Below are 25400 nucleotides of genomic sequence, written 5' to 3'. Positions count from 1 at the left end.
ACAGACCTCCGACACATTGGTTCTTTTATGTAACGATCGGTGTATTCAGCGGTGAGACATAGAAGTGAATAGAGCGACACGGAGGCGGCAGACATTCACTGCGATCCCTTGTGGACTCTACTTAGAGGCATGCAGGGAAATCTGTGTATGAGGACGGACCTTCCACTGTATTAGCAGCACGGTATAACGGATGCTATCACCGATGCTACCTACCGAAGGGTAGCGACTGAATAATTTCATACCGAAGGTAGTGTTAATGTTTTGACCGTCTGACCAGTTACAGCCGAGCAACTTGCGGAGTAAGACCTCGAAGTGTATCAGGACATTGATAACGGTGCAGCGACAGTTAATCTCCTAACAACAACACCAAAGCGGGGCAGCAAAATAAATAAGGAGGAAGCAGTGCCGCAAGCACTAGACACGCTAGAAACGATTGTCCTCAGAACAGTGATACAACCAATTTCGCAAAACCATTTACGAAGGACGCGGACACTCGTCCACCTGACTAGGGGTTGTCGATGCAGTGTGAAGTACACTTGTTTCTTGCAATAAATTGTTCTCGCTGAATTTGACTTATTAGTCAGCTTGAACATTCTGCCTGAATCTTGTCTCCCGGGTCCTAACTCATTGCCACTGCTTATCAGGAGTCGATGCAGGAGAGAATCCGCTCAGATAGTCAGAGAAGTCTAGTGTCAGAGTCACCTTGGGCTTATATTCGCTGACGCACCTAAACACAGATTTACAGTACAGATTAATCTCTGTGTAGGAGATGTGTGGCGTATGCACACACTTATGATCAAGATTTATATGATAGATGGACGTGATATGGTTTTTACATTATTTGAAGTATAAATAAGTAATCAGTATAAATGAAGCCAATGTATCTTAATCTTAAAAGTCACTTTTCCTAAGTGCCCAATTCTTGGAATAAACATTCTCTATGCCACTAGAATTGACACATCTACTCAGCTTGCCCGCACAGGATCGTAAGCCTCAGCACAAGAGACAGACTTGGTCATCATCGCTTCCTACTCAGCAGGCTTGAAAGTGTCCGAATAGCAACGACGAAAGAGAACAGTCTGAGGTGACTTTGAGCCTGATTGGTGAAGACATATGTGATCAGTTTCCCTACCTGTTTCCAACCCAGGACTGTGTAGGTCAAGATGCAGATGCACGTAATGTTGCTTGTTGAAGTACATCTTCATCATTCCTGTAAACACAGTCACAACATGATGAATTGTTAATCATGAGACTACATAATTCTTTAGTACATTTCATGCTCATTCAATACATCATAGCCATAGTGGCACAGTGTACATACCACCAGTTAAAGACTGAATACTTTGTTGAAGAACATCATGCTTCCAATCAACACTGGTCACAGTATGACTATTTGTTTATAAATATTTTAGAGAAAATTCGCCTATCCTTAAACATGATAAAGACATTAAAGTATGTTGCAGTATGCACAATTTTGTTATTTAAATTATTATGACAGTAATAATCTGATTTACACATAACAGGAAATAAAATATTTAAATTAATGTATAACATAAAACAGCACAGACGACAGGCAATGCGTGTGACATAGCATGCAAAATAGATTTATACCAGATAGCCAGACAATTACAAAGACACGCATGAACAGAAGCATAGCTTGCATTGTGAAAAAATTCGATAACTTTGTGAAATGGTTCGTCTTTGCACAAGTCATACAAACATTCTTGCACACCAAGAGCGTCAGATCCCGATTCGTAAGATAGAGGATCCCACGCCACTGAGATCCCAGACACCGTAAGTCCGGTTGCAGTGTCAAGAATGTGATCATACGGGTTGAATGACACTGTGACACTGTGTCCATACGTCTAGTGTAGCTGCCACAGTAAAAGAAACAATTACTTGAGAAATAGTTTCAGTCCCCATAGCACTGAAGTACTGACAGTAGCATCACTGCCATGACATCATATTTCATATTCATCAAGTCCTCCACAAATGACACCATTGCAAACCAAGTGGATCTACCAATGAAACTGTCCCAAGGTAAATAACAAATGTAATCTAAACTACTTTTTTACTAACACACAACAAGAGCGATATTTTATACAATGTCGAGATGTTCTTTTTCTGTCTTAACCATGGATTAAAAAGTCGGAGCAAAAGACTACCATCTGGATGAAAGAGACCGTGTTCCACAAGCACACACAGCTGGCTGTCCAAAGTCGACAGTCGCTGTAACGTTTTGGGAGGGGCGTAACAAATGTATGCGAGCGCGTTAAAACATCGACATGGTAAACCCGCTCGCCGCACTCTTCCACCTTTTTCAACAAAGAAGTCCGGCCAAAATAACACATTAATGTTTAAGGAACAAAAGTAATGAAACGTGAATGAATAGAAAAATGATTTTTATCCCCTTACTGTCCACACACCCTATGGTTGTCCGACGGCAGATGGACGACAGACTGCTGTCCTGCAAATTAAATCGAATGAGTTCACAAACGGGGTTTACATCAAACGAGCGTGTTGATAGATGGAAATCAGCAAAATCGGGGTCCAAGGTAGATAACACCGTTATCCCGCGTATCGGATGTATCGCATATTCTCTATCGAACCAAACATCCACACCAACACCTCAACTACAAGGCGATGTCCGCGGCTCCACCTCTTATGGATGACGTTGCATGATTAACGTCGAAGATCGTTAACGAATCGGTAATCCTCTTTCTGAGTAAGTCCAAGTAGATAACGCCGTATCCAGCGTATCGGTGTAGTCGATATACTCCTATCGAACAAACACCACACCACACCAACCCACAAACATACAAGGCGATGTCCGGGCTCCACTCTTATGAATGAACGTCAAGATTAACGTAAGGACCGTCTAACGAAATTGTATCTTCTTCAGAGATCTGTTATCCCTCTGAACTGCTCGGCTCCGTCTGTCCCTAGAGAAGTTAGGTTCCCTAACTTAACTCTCTCCTTCCTGTCTAATGATCCAATCAGGCATTAGCAACCCAGGTAACTAGGACGTTCTAACTTACAACACTACTCTGGGACTGTGCCAGCAATCATAATCACGTATATTGAAAGTTGGCATGGCTTCTGCCTCAATGGACTGCCATCGCCCTAGTTGCGTTTTGTTACGACTACTGACGTCAACTTCATAAATACGTAAAAGAATGAGTCGCGCGGGGTCGCGTAGCACCCGAGCGACTGGGCCTCCCTGACATCAAAGACAAATAAATAAAAATAGAATCGTAACTATATTCGCCTGATCGCGGAATCGTTACAGTCGCTGGTTGACTGACCCAATAGGAATGTACATAAAAATCAGTGAACACTGAGTCACATTCCACGATTCTGTAAAGACAATAAAACCAACAGTTTCAGTGAGCCTAAAATATCAATAAGTTCTCTTTACTCATCCTGAGTAAATAAGGCATGCCTTACCATTAGTTGAGTGAAATGTGAAATGTTTAATCTTGGAAGAGCTGCAAAGATTGTTGATAAACTATGTGTTCTTTCACCTCAGAGAAACACTCTGCGAGATGACGCACCACAAAGTGTGTCCATCACTTGGTGTAATGCATGTAAAGATGAAGCACAGTATAGAACAGTCAGCAGAGAGACAACCTTTAATGTACTTACTAAACAATGGCCACGCTGCGCGCATGTCTTCCTTAACTGATCCCCTGTCGTCTGCCCGTCTCCCAATTTCTTTTAGTCAGCGTTTGTCGTCACCTTATTTGACGTCACACCTTATGTCATTTGCTCAAGAAACTTCCCAAATTTGCATTCCTCTATAGTCTTATATATATATATGCACAAACACAAACTAATATATACTGCTCAATTTTTCAACAGATTTTTTTTTAATCCAAAAGCAAGCTCTTCTTTATCATACCGTTCACTTTGATGTTCAGGTAGAAATGTGTATGATGGAGAGAAAGAGGAAGTCTCATTAATTATTTATAGATTGCAGGACAGTAACAATGTCGGTGATATATCAGAGACGTAATGTATGAGAACATAATATTGTTACATCCGGCATGTATAGTGATAATGGTTAGATATATCAGAAATATATAGCGTATGACCAGGTTGCGTGATCGAGTACAAACGTACAAACGTGGTTATCAAATATGCATAGAATTCATTCTGATCTCGTATTATTTATGTCCCAACATTTATAAAGAAACAGAGCTACTTAGAATAATTGGCTGATTATATTTTAGACTGCATAAATGAGCATTCCCACGACCATCATAAGGCTAAATACAAGGCGTAAAGAAAGGCATGGCAGAAAAATACGCGAAAACAGCGAGGAGTAACACCCGGGGAGACGTGGGTGTGTTTTACAAACAAATGTCCAGCACAGCTACAGTTCCATCTGCCAGACCAGCAAACACACGCCAAGTTCCACTAGCTTCAAATACGCAGGGTGTGTCTGTGTGTGTGTGTATGTGTCTGTGTGCTGTGTCTGTGTGTGTTCTTCTGTGGTCTGTTGTGTGTGTGTGTCTGTGGTGTCTGTGGTGGTGTCTGTGTGTGTGTGTGTGCCTGTGTCTGTGTGTGTTGTTACAGATTTTTCTCTCTCTATTTATAGAATGCATTCTATGTAAGTATAGAATGAAATGTATAATTATAGAATGCATTACATACAGAATGCCATGTATGGAGTTTACAAAAGTCGTTTGAAGTTTGACGAACTCTGTAAAAGTTTTGTTATTGTTTTCTTGCGAGGTCTCGACAGATTCCCCGCCAAATTTTCGAGATCGGTCGAGACATTGGCTGCGAATCTCGCCAAGTCTCGCGAAGTCTCGTGGCTACGCGCAGATCACGAAGAATTTTTTTCGAAATTTCGCGGAAATTTTGCGATAGATCGCGAGGTCTCGTGCGTCTCAATGCAGTCAGTCATGGTGCCTGCTCCTGCAGTCCATAACACCACAACCTTGCACAACTGCGTCTGGTTGCCATAGCATTACCATGCTTCACAGCCTGCCAGAGGAGAAAGGTTGACCTGGATATTAACTATATACTTTAGTTATTAAAAGTATGAAAGAGATCAGACAAGCATTCAAACTGGCCATATATTTGACAAGTTTATGTATCAGTAACTACACATGAAAACTGGGCAGCTCCCAGGTTCCAAAACCAATGTTTCCAACTAATAAATTCCGCATTATACTAAATTTCCAACCGACCAAACAAATCCGCAAAACGTTTTTTTTTTTTTTATATGTTCCCATGCTTGTTGGAATTGTAGCAAAACCCCTGTCCTTTTAATTCTAAGTTTAACCAAATGCTAAACTCTTTATTAACCAGAAATCTAAAACTGCCCAACTTATATTTCCCTGCGAAACACACACACACACGCACACAATGTTTGTATGAACATACACCAAGTCGCGTGTATAGCAAAATCCAATCGCTCTCTAGAATGCAAAACAAAAGACACGCACACGTGAAAAAACACTACAAATACACTTTTATAAAAAAAACAACACAACAAACAAACAAACAAAACCAAATGATATAAAAAAGGAACACGAAATTAGCAAGTCCTCACACTCAGCCCTGCCCGACACCCACTCTAGAACATACTTTTATCGGTGGCGGATCCAAGACCTACGCCTCACGATGGCTTCAGGTTGGCTTCAGGATGGCTTCACGATGATTTGTCACAGCTGGTCTGTCACAACAACTGGTGTGTCACAGCTGGTCTGCACACTGTCTGTTGGTTCACAACAACTGGTGTGTGTCACATGTCTGTCACCACTGGTGTGTCACAACAACTGGTGTGTCACAGCTGGTCTGTCACCACTGGTCTGTCACAACAACTGGTGTGTCACAGCTGGTCTGTCACAACTGGTCTGTCACCACTGGTGCAAACAGAACCACCACAGCTTGTGTCTTACCAGAAGTCCTTAGCCCCGTGAGCGAAGATACCTTGCCGGTTAAAACTACGACTACAGTGCAATGAACATCGCTATCGTCATATGATTACGGTTACATCACAATCAAACGGACATCTCTATTACACTCTGGTGGAAACATCGGCAGCAAAAGGAAAAAAAATAAAGCCAAACTTATGCTGATTTAAGGCAAACCAAAACCATTTTAAAAGCAATTAAATAATGTAACGGCATTGTGTACAGCACACAGTGATACAAAAGCACACCACAACAGCAATCAAACCTGCAATAAAATGCGTCTGTGTAAGGGGGCCATTGTTACATCGGTGTCTCACAACATAGTGTAAGTGGGCAGTAACAAGTACACTGTAGACTATGGACATCAACATGTTACAGGACACAGAGCACACTGTGGACATTGAGCACATGTAACAGAGTTCAGCCAGATGAGTTAGATACAATGTGTAATGCTGAAAATAATAAATGTGTAATGAAATTAGCGACACTGTCGCCGTAGTCTTGTGTCGAGGGACATACATTCAGTCCTGATGTAATATGAAACAAAATGTAAATATGTTATGATTTTTGTTACTTTGTTTATATAGCATCTGTTTGCCTCTCCGTTTGCGCTTGTCTCTGTACCGCGTTGCGCGAAAGAAGTGGGAACTCTCGGATATACCGTGTGTTAGCGAGCAGTGAGCTTGGGAGCGAGCTACACATCGGCCTTTCCGGCGACCTAACGCGCTTCACAACCGTAAAACGATGCGAACCGGTGCACCGGTGTGTACACTTGTGGTGGTCAGACAAGTTCACAGGCCTCATGCTTGAGAAATGGAGTGAAATGTTTGTTTATTTACATGTTATCATGTGTACAACGGTTCCTGTACAGCAGGACTGATTTCTGCTCTCTCAATGATTACATAAACTATTATCATAACTTCTGTAAAGCCTGGAAATTCAGTTCACTCATTTCTGCATTGGTTTTAGTGGATACCTAATGGTTTCGTTGATGGCTGAGACACGTGCAGCTTGTGGGGTAGACATGTGACGTACAGCCACCCAGATGCTGGCAAGGTGCACTGACCTATCTTATCGTTGAAAGACTGTCAGCATCTCTCGTCTGTCCGTTAGAGCTGTCAAGCTGCAGGTGAGAGGTCGCCACACAGTTTACAATGTCAAGAAATCTCAGGCGGTAGTGTAGGAGACCTACTAAAAAAAAAAAAAAAGTCGCCCTACTGGTGGTCATTGTGCCTGCACCGGAAAGTCGTCTCGTTTCGCGTTGGTCAAAAATGTTTGGTGTAATGAGCTCAATGAAGTCAGTAGGAGATGTGGCAGCGGTACACATGCACAAGACGACTGTTCTTCACGCGCGCGCCGCGACCAGCATCAGCTGCTGCTTCGGCCCCAGTCTCAGTGGGGCGAGTAGGGGGGGCGAGTAGGGGGGCGGAAGTAGTATAGAGCGAGTAGGGGGGAGGTTGCTGCTCGCGCCGTCCAGACCGCTGCAACTGGTAGGCGCGAGCGGAAGGGGCTGGGCTGGAGCATAAGCAGTCGGGAGAACTTTTAGTAGTGTGAGGGGTCTGACTGTGAGGACTGCTGTAGTGGTGAGGCGTGTAACCGTGAGGAGTTTCTGTAGTGGTGAGGGCGTGAAACGTAGGCCAGTAGTGGTGAGGGCGTGAAACCGTGAGACTGCTAGTAGTGGTGAGTTCAGATTGAGGGTGAACGTGAGGACTGCTAGTGTGTGAGCGTGTAACGTGAGAGATGCTAGTAGAAAACTGAGGAGTTCCAGTAGTGTGAGGCGTGTAACGTGAGACTGCTAGTAATCTGGTGAGGAGTTCCAGTAGTGGGAGGGCGTGTAATCGTGAGGACTCTATTATGTGATGGAGGTGATAGTGGGAGGCGTGTAACGATGAGACTAGTAGTGGTGAGGAGTTAGTAGTAGTGAGGGCGTGTAACCGTGGGAGACTGCTAGTAGTGGTGAGGAGTTCCAGTAGTGGAGCGTTGTAACGTGAGGACTGCTAGTAGTGAGTGAGATTCCAGTAGTGTGAGGCGTGTAACCGTGAGGTACTGCTAGTAGTGGTGAGGAGTTCTATAGTAGTGGTGAGGCGTGTAACCGTGACCGAGCTGTAGTGAGACGCTAGTAGTGTGAGGAGTTCTAGTAGTGGTGAGGCCGTGTAACCGTGAGACTGCTAGTAGTGGTGAGAGTTCTAGTAGTGGTGAGGCCGGTAACCGTTGAGGACAGCCAGTTGTCGCCAGAACTGTTTATTCTCCAGGGACCACACTGCTCAGTGGCAGCAGCAGGGCGAGATGGGAGCCTGACAACTCCGACAAATGATGGTCAGCATGACGTTGGAGGAGAAGACTAAGCCTCTAGGTCGGTGACAGCTGTTCGCTCCTTCCCCACTTTCCCCCTTAATTTCTTTTTTTTTTTCACTCTCTCTCTCACACTTTTATATCCCCCATTCTCTCTATCCTCCTCTCTCGCTCTCTCTTTTACTTGACCTCTTGTTAATAAAAAATGTCATTGTCTATCCCTCTCTCTATCTCTCTATCCGCCTCTCTCTATCTTCATATCCTCTTCCTCTGCCATCTCTCCCTGTATCCCCTTTCTTTCCCCTCTCTCGTTTCTCTTTTGTCCTCACTGTGCTCTCTCACACTCTATCTCTCTCGTTCTACAATCCTTATCCTGTATCTTCTCTCTACTTTTCTTTCTCTTCTTGTCGTCCTTAATGTGTCGTGGGTCGTCGCTGACTACATTAACTGACAATCGCCTGTTCTGACTAATGTTTCGCTGTCAGACACGAGGCAGCAATAGGACAGACTGAGTCACTGGTCACGTGATGTATTCCCTGTACACGCTGACACAAGTAATATCCATTACTCAGCTGTGTATCTCCATCACTAACTGCACTCAAGTGTGGTGTCACACAAACTACTCACGTGACTTGTGGTCGTTGTGGTTAGAGATAGAGATGACCTAATAGCAAAGTATATGTCATCTCTCATTACATGACACTACTGTACATGACACTAGAGCACTGCATGACACTACATCTGTCTCAGTAATATCTCACTACATGACACTACTGTACATGACGCTAGAGCACTACATGACACTATATCTGACTACGTAATAATATCTCACTACATACACTAGAGCGATACAGACACTACATCTGTCTCTAATAGTCTCACTACATGACACGTACTGTAATACACTTAACTGGACTGCATGACACTACATCTGTCTCAGTAATATCTCACTACATGACACTACTGTACATGACGCTAGAGCACTACATGACACTATATCTGACTACGTAATAATATCTCACTACATGACACTAGAGCACTACATGACACTACATCTGTCTCAGTAATATCTCACTACATGACACTACTGTAAATGACACTAGAGCACTGCATGACACTACATCTGTCTCAGTAATATCTCACTACATGACACTACTGTACATGACGCTAGGCACTACACATATATCTGACTACGTATATAATATCACTACATGACACTAGAGCACTAATACTACTACATCTGTCTCAGTAATATCTCACTACATGACGCTAGAGCACTACATGACACTACATCTGACTACGTAATAATATCTCACTACATGACACTAGAGCACTACATGACACTACATAACACATCTGTCGCCGCAATACCCGCGTCATGGTTCATTGAAGAAATAGTCCTGTATCCACCCGTGTACCCAACGATGCACTACACACCGTGAAGACGCTGCACTGACTAGTGACATACTCATGTTTACATTCCACTGTATATCCTGTAGATGTTCCACTGACTGTAGTTTATATGTTTATATGTTTATATTCTCCTGTAGATGTTCAACTGACTGTAGTTTATATGTTTACATTTTATATTCTCCTGCATAAGATGTTCCACTGACTTAGTTTATATGTTTATATTCTCCTGTAGATGTTCCACTGACTGTAGTTTATATGTTTATATTCTCCTGTAGATGTTCCGCTGACTGTAGTTTATATGTTAACATGTTTATATTCTCCTGTACATCATGTAGATGTTCCGCTGACTAGTGACATACTCATGTTTACATTCCACTGTATATCCTGTAGATCAGGGGTCTCAAACTCATATTACCATGTGGGCCGCAGTGGAAAGTAACAGCCAGTCAGCGGGCCGCACCCACGAAAAGAAAATGTTTTTTCATTATTGTAATTTTTTAACGAACACTACTGTCACTGCAGTTTGCAAATGCTAAAATAAAGTTTTATAATTATTAATTACATTTAGTGTATTTATTACATGTACAGGCAGTTTCGTTTATTAAAATAAGTTGATGTTGTCTCTGTCACTAATAACGGGGTAATTTCACTGCGGAGTTAATCACCCAAGCACAACATACATATACACCGCGGACGTGCCGAGGGCCGCACAAAAATGTTTCGCGGGCCGCATTCGGCCCGCGGGCCGCGTGTTTGAGACCCCTGCTGTAGATGTTCCACTGACTGTAGTTTATATGTTTACATGTTTATATTCTCCTGTAGATGTTCCACTGACTGTAGTTTATATGTTTACATGTTTATATTCTCCTGTAGATGTTCCACTGACTGTAGTTTATATGTTTACATGTTTATATTCTCCTGTAGATGTTCCACTGACTGTAGTTTATATGTTTACATGATTTATATCTCCTGTAGATGTTCCACTGACTGTAGTTTATATGTTTGTTTATATTCTCCTGTAATGTTCCACTGACTGTGTTTATATGTTTACATGTTTATATTCTCCTGTAGATGTTCCACTGACTGTAGTTTATATGTTTACATGTTTATATTCTCCTGTAGATGTTCCACTGACTGTAGTTTATATGTTTTCATGTTTATATTCTCCTGTAGATGTTCCGCTGACTGTAGTTTATATTCTCCTGTACATCCTGTAGATGTTCCGCTGACTAGTGACATACTCATGTTTACATTCCACTGTATATCCTGTAGATGTTACACTGACTGTAGTTTATATGTTTACATGTTTATATTCTCCTGTACATCCTGTAGATGTTCCACGGACTGTAGTAAGATACCCATGTATCAATTCTTGTGTACGACACATCGGGTAGATGTTACCCTGAGGTAATATTTATGGTGTCTACATCTCGTGTAGAAGATGTAGTAGATGTTTAATACAGTAATACAACATTGTTAATCACCAATGGCAGTTAGAGGTAGTGCTCATGTACAATAGACACAACTACTTATCCATGTTGACTGCAGTAAACACCTTCTCTCTCATACTTTATATACACACAGCAACAGTAGATACAGTTGGTGACCTAGGGTCACCTCAGGCTGGTACAAAGTCACGGCCAGTAGAGCTTATCACGTGAATGACACGTGGAATGAATGAGTTGTGGTGACGATGGGTTCTGTAGACAGACATCGGGTATCTACAGCCAGACTACAAGAGTGAGAATTCACAGGTGAACACATGATCACAGATAGTAAGAGTGAGAACTCACATGTCAGCACATGATCACAGATAGAGTGAGAACTCACAGACCAACACATGATCACAGATAGTAAGAGTGAGAACTCACAGACCAACACGTGATCACAGATAGTAAGAGTGAGAACTCACAGACCAACACGTGATCACAGATAGTAAGAGTGAGAACTCACATAACCAACACGTGATCACAGACAGAGAGGATGCAGGATACCTGCCCGAGGACTAGCTGATGACCAGAGGCTGCCCAGTCCCGCTGCCTGGCTCCGGTGATCTTGGAGCCGATGTAAACAAGGGAGACAACTCAGACAAGACCGTTTCTGTTCCCGGGGAAGAGGCTCTGGAACCAAGAGATGAACGAAAAAATGAAGGACTGAGAGAACCAAGTGAGGATGACAGCTGATAGAGAAAGATGAGAGTTAGTGTAGGACAGGGGTGGGCAGTTAATTTTCCCAAGGGGCGGCATGAGACTTTGAGATGGTGTTAGAGGGCCGGACTAATGTAGTTAAGTCAGCTTTACCCAATACTGTGTATATAGTATATCTACTGGCGGGCGGGCCGCGTATCTTTTTTTCTTGAACAGTGAAGCAGCTTCGGAACTTCGGAACTTCGGAAGCGTGACGTCAGCGACCTTGCACACTTCCCTTCTAAGCCAACCTTCACTTCACTCTTTGAAAGCTATGAAACTTGTTCTGGGGACTAATTCTACAACTTTTAAATACTGTGAAGGGTGGCATAAAGTGAATTGTGACAGGCAAAATAGCTCAAGGCCTTAAACTGATGACAGGTCAAGGTAAAATCAATGAGGGCCCATCCAACACAAGGGAGACGATGTTTGTACAAGTACGTTAGATTGCAATGCTTAGTGAGCTTCGCCTCTGTAGTCTAGTGGTTACATCTGAGGCCTAATGATTGAAAGTAGGTGTGTTCGAAACTTGGGGTGGCAATCGTTTTTATTTTGCTTTGGAATGTTTTTCGTTTGATGTGATACTTATATTTCTGAATCTAAAACTTATGAAAGTAAAATTTATTTATTTATGAATTTAGGCGGAATACCATAGTGGTTCATCAGCAATTATTTAATGCTGTTGAATCTTCAACAAAATTGAGTAAAGAACATTTGAGAACATTATATCACTTTTAAGACTATACGCAGCTAGATTACATGACTTCTCTGGGCAATCAACAGGTTTTAATGAAAGGCTTGATAGAAAATTGATCATATTAGAGAACGAAAAACATTCCAAAGCGATCGCCACCCCAAGTTTCGAACACACCTACTTTCAATCATTAGGCCTCAGATGTAACCACTAGACTACAGAGGTGAAGCTCACTAAGCTTTGCAATCTAACGTACTTGTAGAAACATCGTCTCGCTTGTGTTGGATGGGCCCTCAGTGATTTTACCTTGACCTGTCATCAGTTTAAAGCCTTGAGCTATTTTGCCTGTCGCAATTCACTTTATGCCTCCCTTCACAGTATTTAAAAGTTGTAGAATTAGCTCCCAGAACAAGTTTCATAGCTGTCAAAGAGTGAAGCGGAGGTTGGCTTAGAAGGGAAGTGTGCAAGGTCGCTGACGTCACGCTTCCGAAGGCTTCCGAAGCTGCTTCACTGTTCAAGAAAAAAAGATACGCGGGCGGGCCAGCGGGCGGGCCGGTCAGACAGGAGGTGGGCCGGCCTTTGCCCAGGTCTGGTGTAGGAGGTACAGACGTTGGCTTTTACAGAGGATCGTGTCAGTGTCGATGTCACATCGAAGCTTGTTATCAACGATAATACCTACACAGTTGTAACAGTCGACTGCCTCCATGGCATCATCATGGATAATGGGTACACGAGATGTACACGAGATATGTGTAAGCTCACAGTGTAAGCTGGGTACACGAGACTCACAGTACAAGCTGTGTACAGGAGACTGTGTGCTGTGTACAGGAGACTGTGTGCTGTGTACAGGAGACTGTGTGTTGTGTACAGGAGACTGTGTGCTGTGTACACGAGACTCACAGTACAAGCTGTATACAGGAGGCTATCATGTACATGACACTCAGCATGTGTAGAGTGTAACACGCGCAGATCCACGTGACCAATACAATACCCTATCCTAACCCTAACCAAAGACGTACAGGAGAGCAAACGGACTAAGTGTTACTCAGAGTGAGTCAGTACATGTGTACATCGTTCATCATCCCAGGAGGTGGGCCGTTAATAGCTGGATGGTAGAGCACGTGAAACCTCCAGGACTGCTTTCAGAAGAAACAAAGGAGGCGGAGGCGGAGGAGAGAGTGAAGACAGTTGCCTGCTCCAAGCCCCCTATAGTGCACGACCTTCACCTACTTCGCCATCTGATGTGCTGCATTCCTCCTCTCCACCCTCCCTCTTCTGCAGTTTGGCAGCGGCCTCCACACGTCAGACCCAACAGCACACAAAAAATGGCCACCAGCCACGTGTGCTCATTGCATGTCTGCATCTTCACGTGTCTTCTCTGTTCACCGCTACTGCAACACTTCAACCCACTTCCTACGCGCCGCCATCGCTCTCACTACACACGTGCTCCAGTGGGTAGAGGGCTGAGGGCAGTGATGAGGGCTGAGAGTATAGTGACTGGGTTAGATGGCAGTGATGAGGGCTGAGTGCAGTGACTGGGGTAGAGCACAGTGATATGAGGGCTGAGGGCAGTGATGAGGGCTGAGGGCAGTGACTCGATGAGCTGTCAACTGTGACACAGCTCACACACTGTTGCTCCACTAGACCATGACCAATGTAAGAGGACATGATTGAATGGACTGAAGACATGGCGCAGTCAGCTGTAGCACGTGCTGGCAGACAACAGGGTCTGTCCAACTAACACGAAGGTTTTGCCGGAGAGAGAGGGCGCTGCAGACTGTGTTGTGACCTTATGTTCTTGTTTGTGTCACATGACCTCATTTCACAGCTGCCAGCACGTTCCCCTCTCAACTCCGCACCCAATGTCGGTCGCCACCCCACAGGGGTTGTTGCTGCTGGTGCTGGTGGTGTCACATCGGGTGAGCCGCACAGCAGCCTGGTGCAAACATTTCTCTGTAAGCACACAATGATACAACTTAAAGACCAGCATGCACAGGCTAATGATACTTAGCATATCCACACACACACGCTAATGATACTTAGCATATCCACACACACACGCTAATGATACTTAGCATATCCACACACACAGCCTAATGATACTTAACATATCCACACACACACACGCAATAATAACACATCCACACACACAGAGATTAGGCAGTGATAATCCTACAGCACTGACATCATACTTTAAATATTGCAATTCATGAAGATAGACAGACATTAATAACAAAATGTTGCCGTGTGCTGACAAGTCCGTCTACCAAGGCCGTGAGTCCTTCTTTCAAAGCACAAGATGGCGAGACGCTTGGACGGCTTAACTGTGAAATCATTTACATAGTAGCTAACAGAGTAGTGGTGAGTAGTAGTTCACTAGGACACAGTGGCTAACACAGAGTAGTGGTGAGTAGTAGTTCAGTGGGATGACTTTACATAGTAGCTAACAGAGTAGTGGTGAATGAGATGACTTTACATAGTGGCTAACAGAGTAGGGGTGAGTAGTAGTTCATTAGGACACAGTGGCTAACAGAGTAGGGGTGAGTAGTAGTTCAGTGGTACACAGTGGCGAACACGTCATTGTAATGTATGTATTATTCTGTATTGCTGTAATGTAGTCTCATTGTATTGTTGTATGATGTACTGTGTATATTATGTTCACCTTGAGCTGTGTGCTATATTCATCTCACTGTACTATAGTGGACTGTGTGCTGCTTACTGTGTTTACTATAGTGGACTGTGTGCTGCTTACTGTGTGTACTATAGTAGACTGTGTGTAAGCTGTGTGTACTATAGTGGACTAGTGTGTAAGCGTGTCTATGTGTACTATAGTTGGCTGTGTGTAAGCTGTTTTACTGTGTACTATAGTGGACTGTGTGTAAGCTGTTTAGTGGTGTACTATAGTGGACTGTGTGTACTGTTTACTGTTGTACTAGTGGACTGTGTGTAAGCTGTTTACTGTGTGTACTATAGTGGACTGTGTGTAAGCTGTGTACTATGTGTACTATAGTTGGCTGTGTGTAAGCTGTTTACTGTGTACTATAGTGGACTGTGTGTAAGCTGTTTACTGTGTGTACTATAGTGGACTGTGTGTAAGCTGTGTACTATGTGTACTATAGTGGACTGTGTGTAAGCTGTTTACTGTGTGTACTATAGTGGACTGTGTGTAAGCTGTGTACTATGTGTACTATAGTTGGCTGTGTGTAAGCTGTTTACTGTGTACTATAGTGGACTGTGTGTAAGCTGTTTACTGTGTGTACTATAGTTGACTGTGTGTAAGCTGTTTACTGTGTGTACTATAGTGGACTGTGTGTAAGCTGTTTACTGTGTGTACTATAGTGGACTGTGTGTAAGCTGTTTACTGTGTACTATAGTGGACTGTGTGTAAGCTGTTTACTGTGTACTATAGTGGACTGTGTGTAAGCTGTTTACTGTGTGTACTATAGTGGACTGTGTGTAAGCTGTTTACTGTGTGTACTGTAGTGGACTTGTGTGCTGCTTACTGTGTTTACTATGTGGACTGTGTGTAAGCTGTTACTGTGTGTACTGTTGACTGTGTGTACTATAGTGGACTGTGTGTAAGCTGTTTACTGTGTGTACTGTAGTGGATTGTGTGCTGCTTACTGTGTGTACTATAGTGGACTGTGTGTAAGCTGTGTACTATGTGTACTATAGTTGGCTGTGTGTAAGCTGTTTACTGTGTGTACTATAGTGGACTGTGTGTAAGCTGTTTACTGTGTGTACTATAGTGGACTGTGTGTAAGCTGTTTACTGTGTGTACTATAGTGGACTGTGTGTAAGCTGTTTACTGTGTGTACTATAGTGGACTGTGTGTAAGCTGTTTACTGTGTGTACTATAGTGGACTGTGTGTAAGCTGTTTACTGTGTTTACTATAGTGGACTGTGTGTACTATAGTGGACTGTGTGTAAGCTGCTTACTGTGTTTACTATAGTTGACTGTGTGTACTATAGTGGACTGTGTGTAAGCTGTTTACTGTGTGTACTGTAGTGGATTGTGTGCTGCTTACTGTGTGTACTATAGTGGACTGTGTGTAAGCTGTTTACTGTGTGTACTGTAGTGGATTGTGTGCTGCTTACTGTGTGTACTATAGTGGACTGTGTGTAAGCTGTTTACTGTGTGTACTATAGTTGACTGTGTGTACTATAGTGGACTGTGTGTAAGCTGTTTACTGTGTGTACTATAGTGACTGTGTGTACTATAGTGGACTGTGTGTAAGCTGTTTACTGTGTGTACTATAGTGGACTGTGTGTAAGCTGTTTACTCTGTGTACTATAGTGGACTGTGTGTAAGCTGTTTACTGTGTGTACTATAGTGGACTGTGTGTAAGCTGTTTACTGTGTACTATAGTGGACTGTGTGTACTATAGTGGACTGTGTGTAAGCTGCTTACTGTGTTTACTATAGTTGACTGTGTGTACTATAGTGGACTGTGTGTACTGTTTACTGTGTGTACACTGTGTGTACTATAGTGACTGTGTGTAAGCTGTTTACTGTGTGTACTATAGTGACTGTGTGTACTATAGTGGACTGTGTGTAAGCTGTTTACTGTGTGTACTATAGTGACTGTGTGTAAGCTGTTTACTGTGTACTATAGTGGACTGTGTGTAAGCTGTTTACTGTGTGTACTCTAACTGTGTGTACTATAGTGGACTGTGTGTACTGTGTACTGTTGATGTGTGGACTGTGTGTGTGTAAGCTGTTGACTGTGTGGTACTATAGTGGACTGTTGTACTGTGTGTACTATAGTGCCAGCTCCACTCTGGTGCTCTTGCCGCTTGACCTTGGCCTTCATTTCCTTCCTGGGCTTCGTGAACCTGTACGCACTGCGCGTCAACCTGAGTGTGGCCATGGTGTGCATGCTGAACCACACCGCCCTGTCGCTCCAGCACCGCTCTCTCCTCAACACCCACACCAACTCCTCCCTCCCTGCTCCTGGGCAGGCCACTGCTTGCGATGGCGACTCTCTGGTGGTCAATGGCAATGGCACGTCCGACGCAGGTAATAGCAAGGTGAGTGACAAATAGCAGATGAAGCACAGGTAGCAGGTGAGTGACAGCAGGTGAGTGACAGGTAGCAGGGGAGTGACAGCAGGGGAGTGACAGCAGGTGACAGCAGGAGAGTGACAGGTAGCAGGTGAGTGACAGCAGATGAAGCACAGGTAGCAGGTGAGTGACAGCAGGTGAGTGACAGTTAGCAGGTGTTCAGGGTTAGAGTAGGGGAGTGACAGCAGGGGAGTCACAAGTAGCAGGTGAGTCACAGGTAGCAGATGTGTCTGGTAGCAGGTAAGAGCGAGAAGGTATGTCACAGAGTCTTTTAGCCTGAGCACTAAGGAGACCAAATGTATCTAAAGTCATAATGAGAGCAAATTCTGACACACGAACCTGTTAAAAGTGCATGCTGGGAATGTGTCATCTTGCCACTTCGTGGTTGTTGGTTCTACAGTAGAATCATCCAGTTACGGGAATTGGCTCCATTCTAAAGTTACAGAAGGGCTAGTGCAAAATTCCGCGTACCTGTATCTCATTGTATCTCATTGTATCTCACTGTATCTCATCGTGCAGGAAGTCACTAGTGACATGTTCATTGTATCTCACTGTATCTCACTGTATCTCACTGTATCTCACTGTATCTCATCGTGCAGGAAGTCACTAGTGACATGTTCATTGTATCTCACTGTATCTCACTGTATCTCACTGTATCTCATTGTGCAGGAAGGAGAGTTTGTTTGGCCGCGAGAAATTCAAGGACTGATTCTCGGATCGTTCTTCTGGGGCTACCTGGTGACGCAAGTACCGGGTGGCTGGCTGTCTGCCCGTCTGGGTGGCAAACGGGTGTTTGGTTACTTCATGTGCGCATGCGCTGTGGTGACGCTGCTGATGCCTGTGGCCGCCAGGGCCGACTACCGCCTGCTGCTGTTCCTCAGGTTCGCCGCCGGAGTTTGCCAAGTGAGACCACCTTACCTCTGTGTGTGTGTGTTATGTCCCTTGTTTCCATCTCACTCTCTAGCTTGAGGTTGTTGTGTGGTGTCGCAGGGCGTGGTGTGGCCAGCCATGCAGACTGTGTGGGCCAAGTGGACTCCGCCACTGGAGGCGGGCAAGCTGCAGGGCTTCTGTTACGCTGGTGAGGGTAGATATAGATGTAGAGGGTAGATGTAGAGAGGCTGCACTCTGGTAGCATCGCGTTTGGAAGGGACGCAACTGCGTCACTACTTTTCTTAACAAGTAAGGACAAAGAACTGCAGCCTCTCCATATCTACCCTCTCTGCACTGAACCCAGCTCACCTCTTAACGGCTTTAATCTCTCTAGTCGGCGCTTTCTGATGGTGGGGTTAGGATGGGGTGCAGCAGCGTGGTGGGCTCAGGTGACATTTAGTTTAGTAGCAGTGCAAAATGAAGAGGACAGAGAGTTCTCTCGTTTAAAATGTGTTTGTGTCACATGAACACCAACACAAGTTCCTGATCCTCGTCACTATCGCTGTTAGTCGTGAAATAAAATCTAAGGTAGAAAAAAAAACTAAACAAATAATTATTGTTAAAATTTTGTTGTGTAAAATTACAAAACTGGAAATAATAAAATATAAGTACATAGAAATCTGCTTTCATAAAAATGATATACTTACAATTAATCAGCACAGTAAATGTTTTAACCATTATCTACCTCGTCTTTGTTCCCGCCTATCAGTGAGATTAAACATCCTTTTTATACTGAGAATCGCAGACCACTCACACGTCCCTGCCACAGGCTTGATAGCAATTATCAAAGAAACATTCACCAACTCCAACAAGCTAACATCCCAAGGTACTACAGAAACAGATATCTCGAGCAAACTGTCGGCGCTTGTCGGGTGCACACCTCGGGTGACTTCTGGAAGATGCTACGAACTAGAGTAATTCCAAAACAGTTAACGCAATAGTTAATAGGGCAAAGAAATGATAGAATCAGTTGTCACTCCACAATCACCATCAGTTCTACCATCCTCGTAAGCTCTAATCATTGCAGCATGCTACGAACACCATCAGCTCTTATCACTTAATTCAGTCATTCCTACAATCACCGTCAGTGTCTCATGCACGTGCGGCAAATCTCTGAAGCATGGTGTGTCTGGGGAAGATGATTGAGGCTGAGGAGGACAATATCCAGAGTTTGCTACGAGGTTTGACTTTGAAGGGAAAGGCACTGACACTTCTTTCTGCAGTCTGTGCACGATGCACATCCTCACACAGATCATCTCCCTAACTGCTGGGTGAAACTTTTTGCCGGCTTAACTGACCCTAGGACCTCGACCTCAACTTCTCATTAAAAATTATTGTTATGCAAACCCAGTCTAAACCCAGTCTACAGATTTTGACTATGCTGCCGCACGTTCCTTGTTGGTTCTTGTAAGTGTTTATTCACTGTCCCCTTCTTCTTGTTCCGATTCGCCGCCAGTGGAGCATAGGGCGCAACACATCGCCGCATCGGACCCGGTTGTGGGCATCCCTGTCCAGTTGGGACCATGTCATGTCAACTGTCTCTGCCTCTCTGTGGACCAATCTCCTCCACGTCTGTCTGGGTCTCCCAACCCTGCGCCTCCCCTGTGGGTTCCAGCCCAGAGCTTGTCTTGTTAAATTGTCGGCTGGCTTTCGCAAGGTGTGACCAATCCTGCCCCACTTCCGCTTCTTGATGTCATGGCTGGCAGGCGTTTGGTTGGTTCTCTCCCACAGGTCTGTATTGGAGATCATCTCAGCTCATCTGATGTTGACGAATGTCTGTAACTTGTTGGTGATGGCATTTGTCACTCGCCATGTCTCACATCCAAACCGCAAAGTCGACATCCTCAAGTTGCCTAGTGAAGTCCACTGAATGCTCGTGTTGCTGTTCGAGGTTGTTCTCCTCATGATCCAGTCTGTGACGATCAGGAAGATTGTCGGTGAGAGCAGACAACCTTGCCTCACTTCAGTCTCCACGTTGAAGGGGTTAGTCAGCTTTCCCTTGTGTATCACCTGGCATGTAGGGTCCTCATACAGCTGCTGGATGATGGCAATGAACTTTGGTGGAAATCCGTAGTGCTGCATCAGTTTCCAGATGGTTTCCCTGTCTATGCAGTCAAATGCCTTCTCAAAATCAACAAAAGTTATGTAGTGTGGTGACTGCCATTCGATGGGCTGTTCGATAATATTTTGTAGTGTAGATTCTCCCCTTAGCTAACCCTTAACCCTATTGTACGATTGGTTAGTCGGCGTCTGATTCACCGTGGTCTATGGATGTAAACAGTGAGTAATTGAAGCTGTCTGTTGTCTGTGGATGTAAGCAGTGAGTAATTTAAGCTGTCTGTTGTCTGTATATGTTAACAGTAGTAATTGAAGCTGTCTGTTGTCTGTGTATTTTAACAGTAATTTAAGCCCTGACTGTTGTCTGTGTGTCTATAGTGCACATTTTATTTTAAACCAGCGCCTTAGGGAAAGGATGAGGCGGTTTATTCAAATAACAGACGCAGAACTGTGTTACAATTTACTTACCTGGCGAATTTCTGCAAACACAGGATCCCAGATTGGCAACGTGCTGACATTCCCCATAGCGGCCCTGCTGTGTGAATATGGCTTTGACGGTGGCTGGGCCTCCGTCTTCTACGTGCTAGGTGAGAGAGCGTCACCTGCCTGTCACACCTGTGTTCGCATCTGTCTTATCTGTTTCATTCGTTCATCTGTCTTATCTGTTTCATTCGTTCGTCTGTCTTCTGAGCTTCACAGAACATCACCTGGTATTTTACTGGCTCCCGAAATCTTTGCGCGCGCACACACATCCACACAGAGAAGAGAGAATGCACGTGTACATCTGTGTGTCTGTGTGCACGTGCAGGTGGTTGCGGGCTGTTGTGGTTCGCCGCCTGGATGTTGCTGGTGTTCGACAGTCCGGACCAGCATCCCCGCATCAGCGCCCAGGAACTCGAGTACATACAGGCTAGTCTGCGAGGCAGGGGAGGCAAGTCGTCGGTAAGCGCCCGCACATCCATCTTAAGTGTAGCCTCCCCTACTACACACGGGCGACACTATGTTCAAAGTATGATGAGGCTCAAAGTAATATGATGTCACTTGATGACGCTGACAAACTCTAATAGGCTCCAACTACGTCACTGACCTGAAATCACAACTCTAAGAGGCTGTCCCTGACCTGACACTGTAACAGTCTGAGTGTATGCTGTCACTGACCTGACACTGTAACAGTCTGAGTGTATGCTGTCACTGACAGAACACTGTCAACTGTACGTAAGAGGCTCAAAGTATGTTTTCACTGACCTGACACTGTCAACTGTATGTAAGAGGCTCAAAGTATGTTGTCACTGACCTGACACTGTCAACTGTATGTAAGAGGCTGAAAGTATGCTGTCACTGACCTGACACTGTAACAGTCTGAGTGTATGCTATCACTGACCTGACACTGTAAGAGGCTCAAAGTATGTTGTCACTGACCTGACACTGTCAACTGTATGTAAGAGGCTCAAAGTATGTTGTCACTGACCTGACACTGTCAACTGTATGTAAGAGGCTCAAAGTACGATGTCACTGACCTGACTGAGGCACGATCTTGCAGACCGCTGTCACCATACCCTGGCGGAGTATCCTGACTTCAAAGCCGGTGTGGGCCATCGTGGTGACGCACACCTGCGCCAACTGGGGGACGTACACCTTCCTGACCAACATCCCCACTTACCTGAAGGAGGTCCTTCGGTTTGACATCAAGAAGGTGAGTTTGGTGAGGTGTAGCAGGTCGCGTGGGTGTCGACTACAATGCTTGCTTCTTGTCACGCGCGTGGTGCGTGTCTGGGCGTGAACAGGTACGTGTGTAAGTGTGTGTGTGTGTGTGAGTGTATGGGTGTGTGTGAGTGTGTTCGTGAGTGCGTGCGTGTCTGTGCATGGACAGGGTGTGACCGTATGATTGCGTGCGCGTGTGTACCCATGACGTCATGTCGCGATCCTGTCGTGGACTGTGGTTGGTTGTTCAAGAGGTTGTTCAAGGCCAACCAACGTTGTGTTCACAGAGCGGGCTGGTGTCTAGCCTCCCCTACATCGGCTTCTGGCTCGTCATCAACATTTCTGGCCACATCTTCGACATGCTTCAGTCACGTGGCTCTCTGACTCCAACGGCGGCGCGAAAGATCGGCAACTCTATGGGTGAGGAGCGACTTTGTAGCCTTATCACCTTCGTCACTGTCCTCGTTCACCATCATCATCTCTACTTGGGTATTGAAGGACTCAGCAAGACTGAAAGACGGGGTACAGGGGGGCTTAGGAGGGCTGTAGGGAGGAATGTACAATGAGATTTAGTGAGGCTGTGAGAAAGGATATCTAGTGACATTTAGTAAGCATGTAACCTTGTCAGCATGTTGGTGTGTGGCAGGCCTGGTGTCATATATGTATGTAGACTATGACATGACCTAGTCAACATGCTGATGTCATATATGTATGTAGACTATGACATGACCTAGTCAACATGTTGTGTGTGGCAGGCCTGGTGTCATATATGTATGTAGACTATGACATGACCTAGTCAACATGTTGTGTGTGGCAGGCCTGGTGTCATATATGTATGTAGACTATGACATGCCCTAGTCAACATGCTGATGTCATATATGTATGTAGACTATGACATGCCCTAGTCAACATGCTGATGTCATATATGTATGTAGACTATGACATGCCCTAGTCAACATGCTGATGTCATATATGTATGTAGACTATGACATGCCCTAGTCAACATGCTGATGTCATATATGTATGTAGACTATGACATGACTAGTCAACATGTTGTGTGGCAGGCCTGATGCTGCCGGCTGTGCTAGTGCTTGGTGTGGGCTTCATGGACTGTCACAGCGCTTTGTGGGGAGTGGTGCTGCTGACGGTGGGCGTGGCCATGAGCGGATGTCAGTACGGCAGCGGCTTCATCATCAACCCCGGGGACATCGCCCCCAGATATGCAGGCATCATCTTTGGCATCTCCAACACCTTCGCCACCATCCCGGGCTTCCTCGCTCCCACCGCCATCGGTTACATCACGTCTGACGTAAGATAGTGACGTCATTACTTTATTACTTCCCTTCTGACGCAAGGCCTTTAGTGACGTTATTGTCTCGTTGCGTCACATCTGAATAAGACCTGTTGTGACGTCTTTATGTTGGCTATATCGTCTGACGTCAAGCCTTTAGTGGCGTATTTATACTGTATTGTCACTCTGACAGAAGGCCTTTAGTGACGTCATTACATTGTTACATCAGTCTGACATCAGACCTTTAGTGACGTTATCATATTTTTACATATTGCGCTAACTTTCACCTATTACGATTATTATTAGTAGTAAGATTAGTTACATGTAATATCATTGTAAATATATCTCTTATATACAATGTTACTGTAATGTTATAGTACATACATATTGTTAGTGTGTTTGCAATTATTTTTGTCTGCAAATATTTGCGATATTTTATATATATGCACACGCATATGTTATTGCAAGATATTTGTTTGCAGTTGTTGTCTGTAGAAATTTGTTTTTGACTCTGACGCTGCTCGTATGTATACTGACGCTGCTTATATATTCATATTCTGTTGCTGCCTGCATGCATGTTCGTGTTTGTTGTTATATGTTTGTTGTATATTTTCATATGTCTGCTGCGACCCACAGCAAACACAAGGCCAGTGGCAGATTGTCTTCTTCATCTGCGCTGCCATCTATGTGTCGGGGGCTATCTTCTACATGGTCTTCGGCACCGCACATCTTCAGGGGTGGGCTTGTGAGGAGCTCGTCACCATCATTCCCGAACACAGCGTACCCGTACCCGTACCCCTACCAGCACCCCTAGAGACAGACTCCTCCCCGGACAAGGCAAAGGATTGAATGGTCTCCCCTCACAGCGATCACGCATGGCACTTTTTGAGAAAATCTTTAGGGGACAATATTACTATCCAATCTGCTTAGACTGAATTCTTATACATCTTGCGCTGGTCACATGACTAATAAAACGCCTGCTGTCGCTGATTTATTTTTCACTGCTGCTCGTCTACGTCTAACTACGCCCTCATCTCAGTTGAGCTGTGCCTTATACGTTTCATCAACTGCATGAGCTGTCCACTGTGCCCATCAAATGTCCTGTCAAATGACATTCTCACACATATACACACATATATATATATACACATGTACACACACGCACACAATAGACCCTTTCATACAACTGATCATGTATACATAACTATTCTATTTCTTTATGTTACAAAAAATGGCCTCCAATATTTTCTGGGTTTTTTGTATAATAAAATTAACCAGTATAAAACCTCATCCCTGCTTAGATGTTGAAAAATTGGACTGAAAGTGCCACTGGTGCAAGAGTTGACTGGTTAAACTATGACCCAAGAGCACAATATATGAGAGTACTGTATTCTGGTTGCGAAGATATGATCAATACACCTTATAGTACTTAACACAAAATAACCATCTTACAGTATTCACCACAATACGCCTTAACAGTAATTAACTTCCATTTATGTTCAAAACAGATTTCATACACCAAACACATGATGGGGAAACTCTAGTCGGGGGGGGATGAAATGAACGCGCATACACACGTGACTGACAACATTAAGTAACATTGTCGAATGAAAGCAAGGCTGAACACATCAATTAACCGGCTTTCCAAAAAAAAAAAAAAAAAAAAGTCGCCAAACAAGGTCATACACGTCCTGTCCCATTTGGTTCAAGAAATTTCAACCGTAAGATGGTTTAAACTCTGTTTCCTGGCACACAGCACGCTAAAATGCTCTCATCAAATATTCCCGTCGTGTATAAGCGTCTATTGATATCAATGTGTTTGGTTACTTGCTTGCTTTGGCGGGT

At 44.3% G+C, this 25400-nt stretch overlaps 1 protein-coding gene across 8 annotated transcripts in view; it reads left to right on the top strand.

The window, feature by feature from the left end:
* LOC112559000 (sialin-like) overlaps positions 1-24845 on the top strand; it is a 74050-nt gene extending 49205 nt beyond the window's left edge. For 7 of the 8 annotated variants that reach the window (XM_025229814.1, XM_025229812.1, XM_025229809.1 and 4 more), the window contains exons 3-11: positions 17280-17542; positions 18245-18478; positions 18566-18653; positions 21055-21150; positions 21372-21505; positions 22104-22256; positions 22552-22684; positions 23329-23573; positions 24192-24845. In XM_025229814.1, coding sequence (XP_025085599.1) covers positions 17280-17542; positions 18245-18478; positions 18566-18653; positions 21055-21150; positions 21372-21505; positions 22104-22256; positions 22552-22684; positions 23329-23573; positions 24192-24404 — 1559 coding nt within the window. In that variant the 3' untranslated portion in view covers positions 24405-24845. Of the gene's footprint in view, positions 1-8209; positions 8281-17279; positions 17543-18244; positions 18479-18565; positions 18654-21054; positions 21151-21371; positions 21506-22103; positions 22257-22551; positions 22685-23328; positions 23574-24191 lie in introns of those variants that run through there. The other variant, XM_025229815.1, reaches the window with a different exon arrangement.
* The last annotated feature ends 555 nt before the right edge of the window (positions 24846-25400 follow it).

This window comes from Pomacea canaliculata, linkage group LG3, assembly GCF_003073045.1.
Source record: "Pomacea canaliculata isolate SZHN2017 linkage group LG3, ASM307304v1, whole genome shotgun sequence".
NCBI lineage: Eukaryota > Metazoa > Mollusca > Gastropoda > Architaenioglossa > Ampullariidae > Pomacea > Pomacea canaliculata.
Note: the sequence above shows the minus strand (reverse complement) of the source record. Positions and strands in the feature narration are given on the sequence as shown.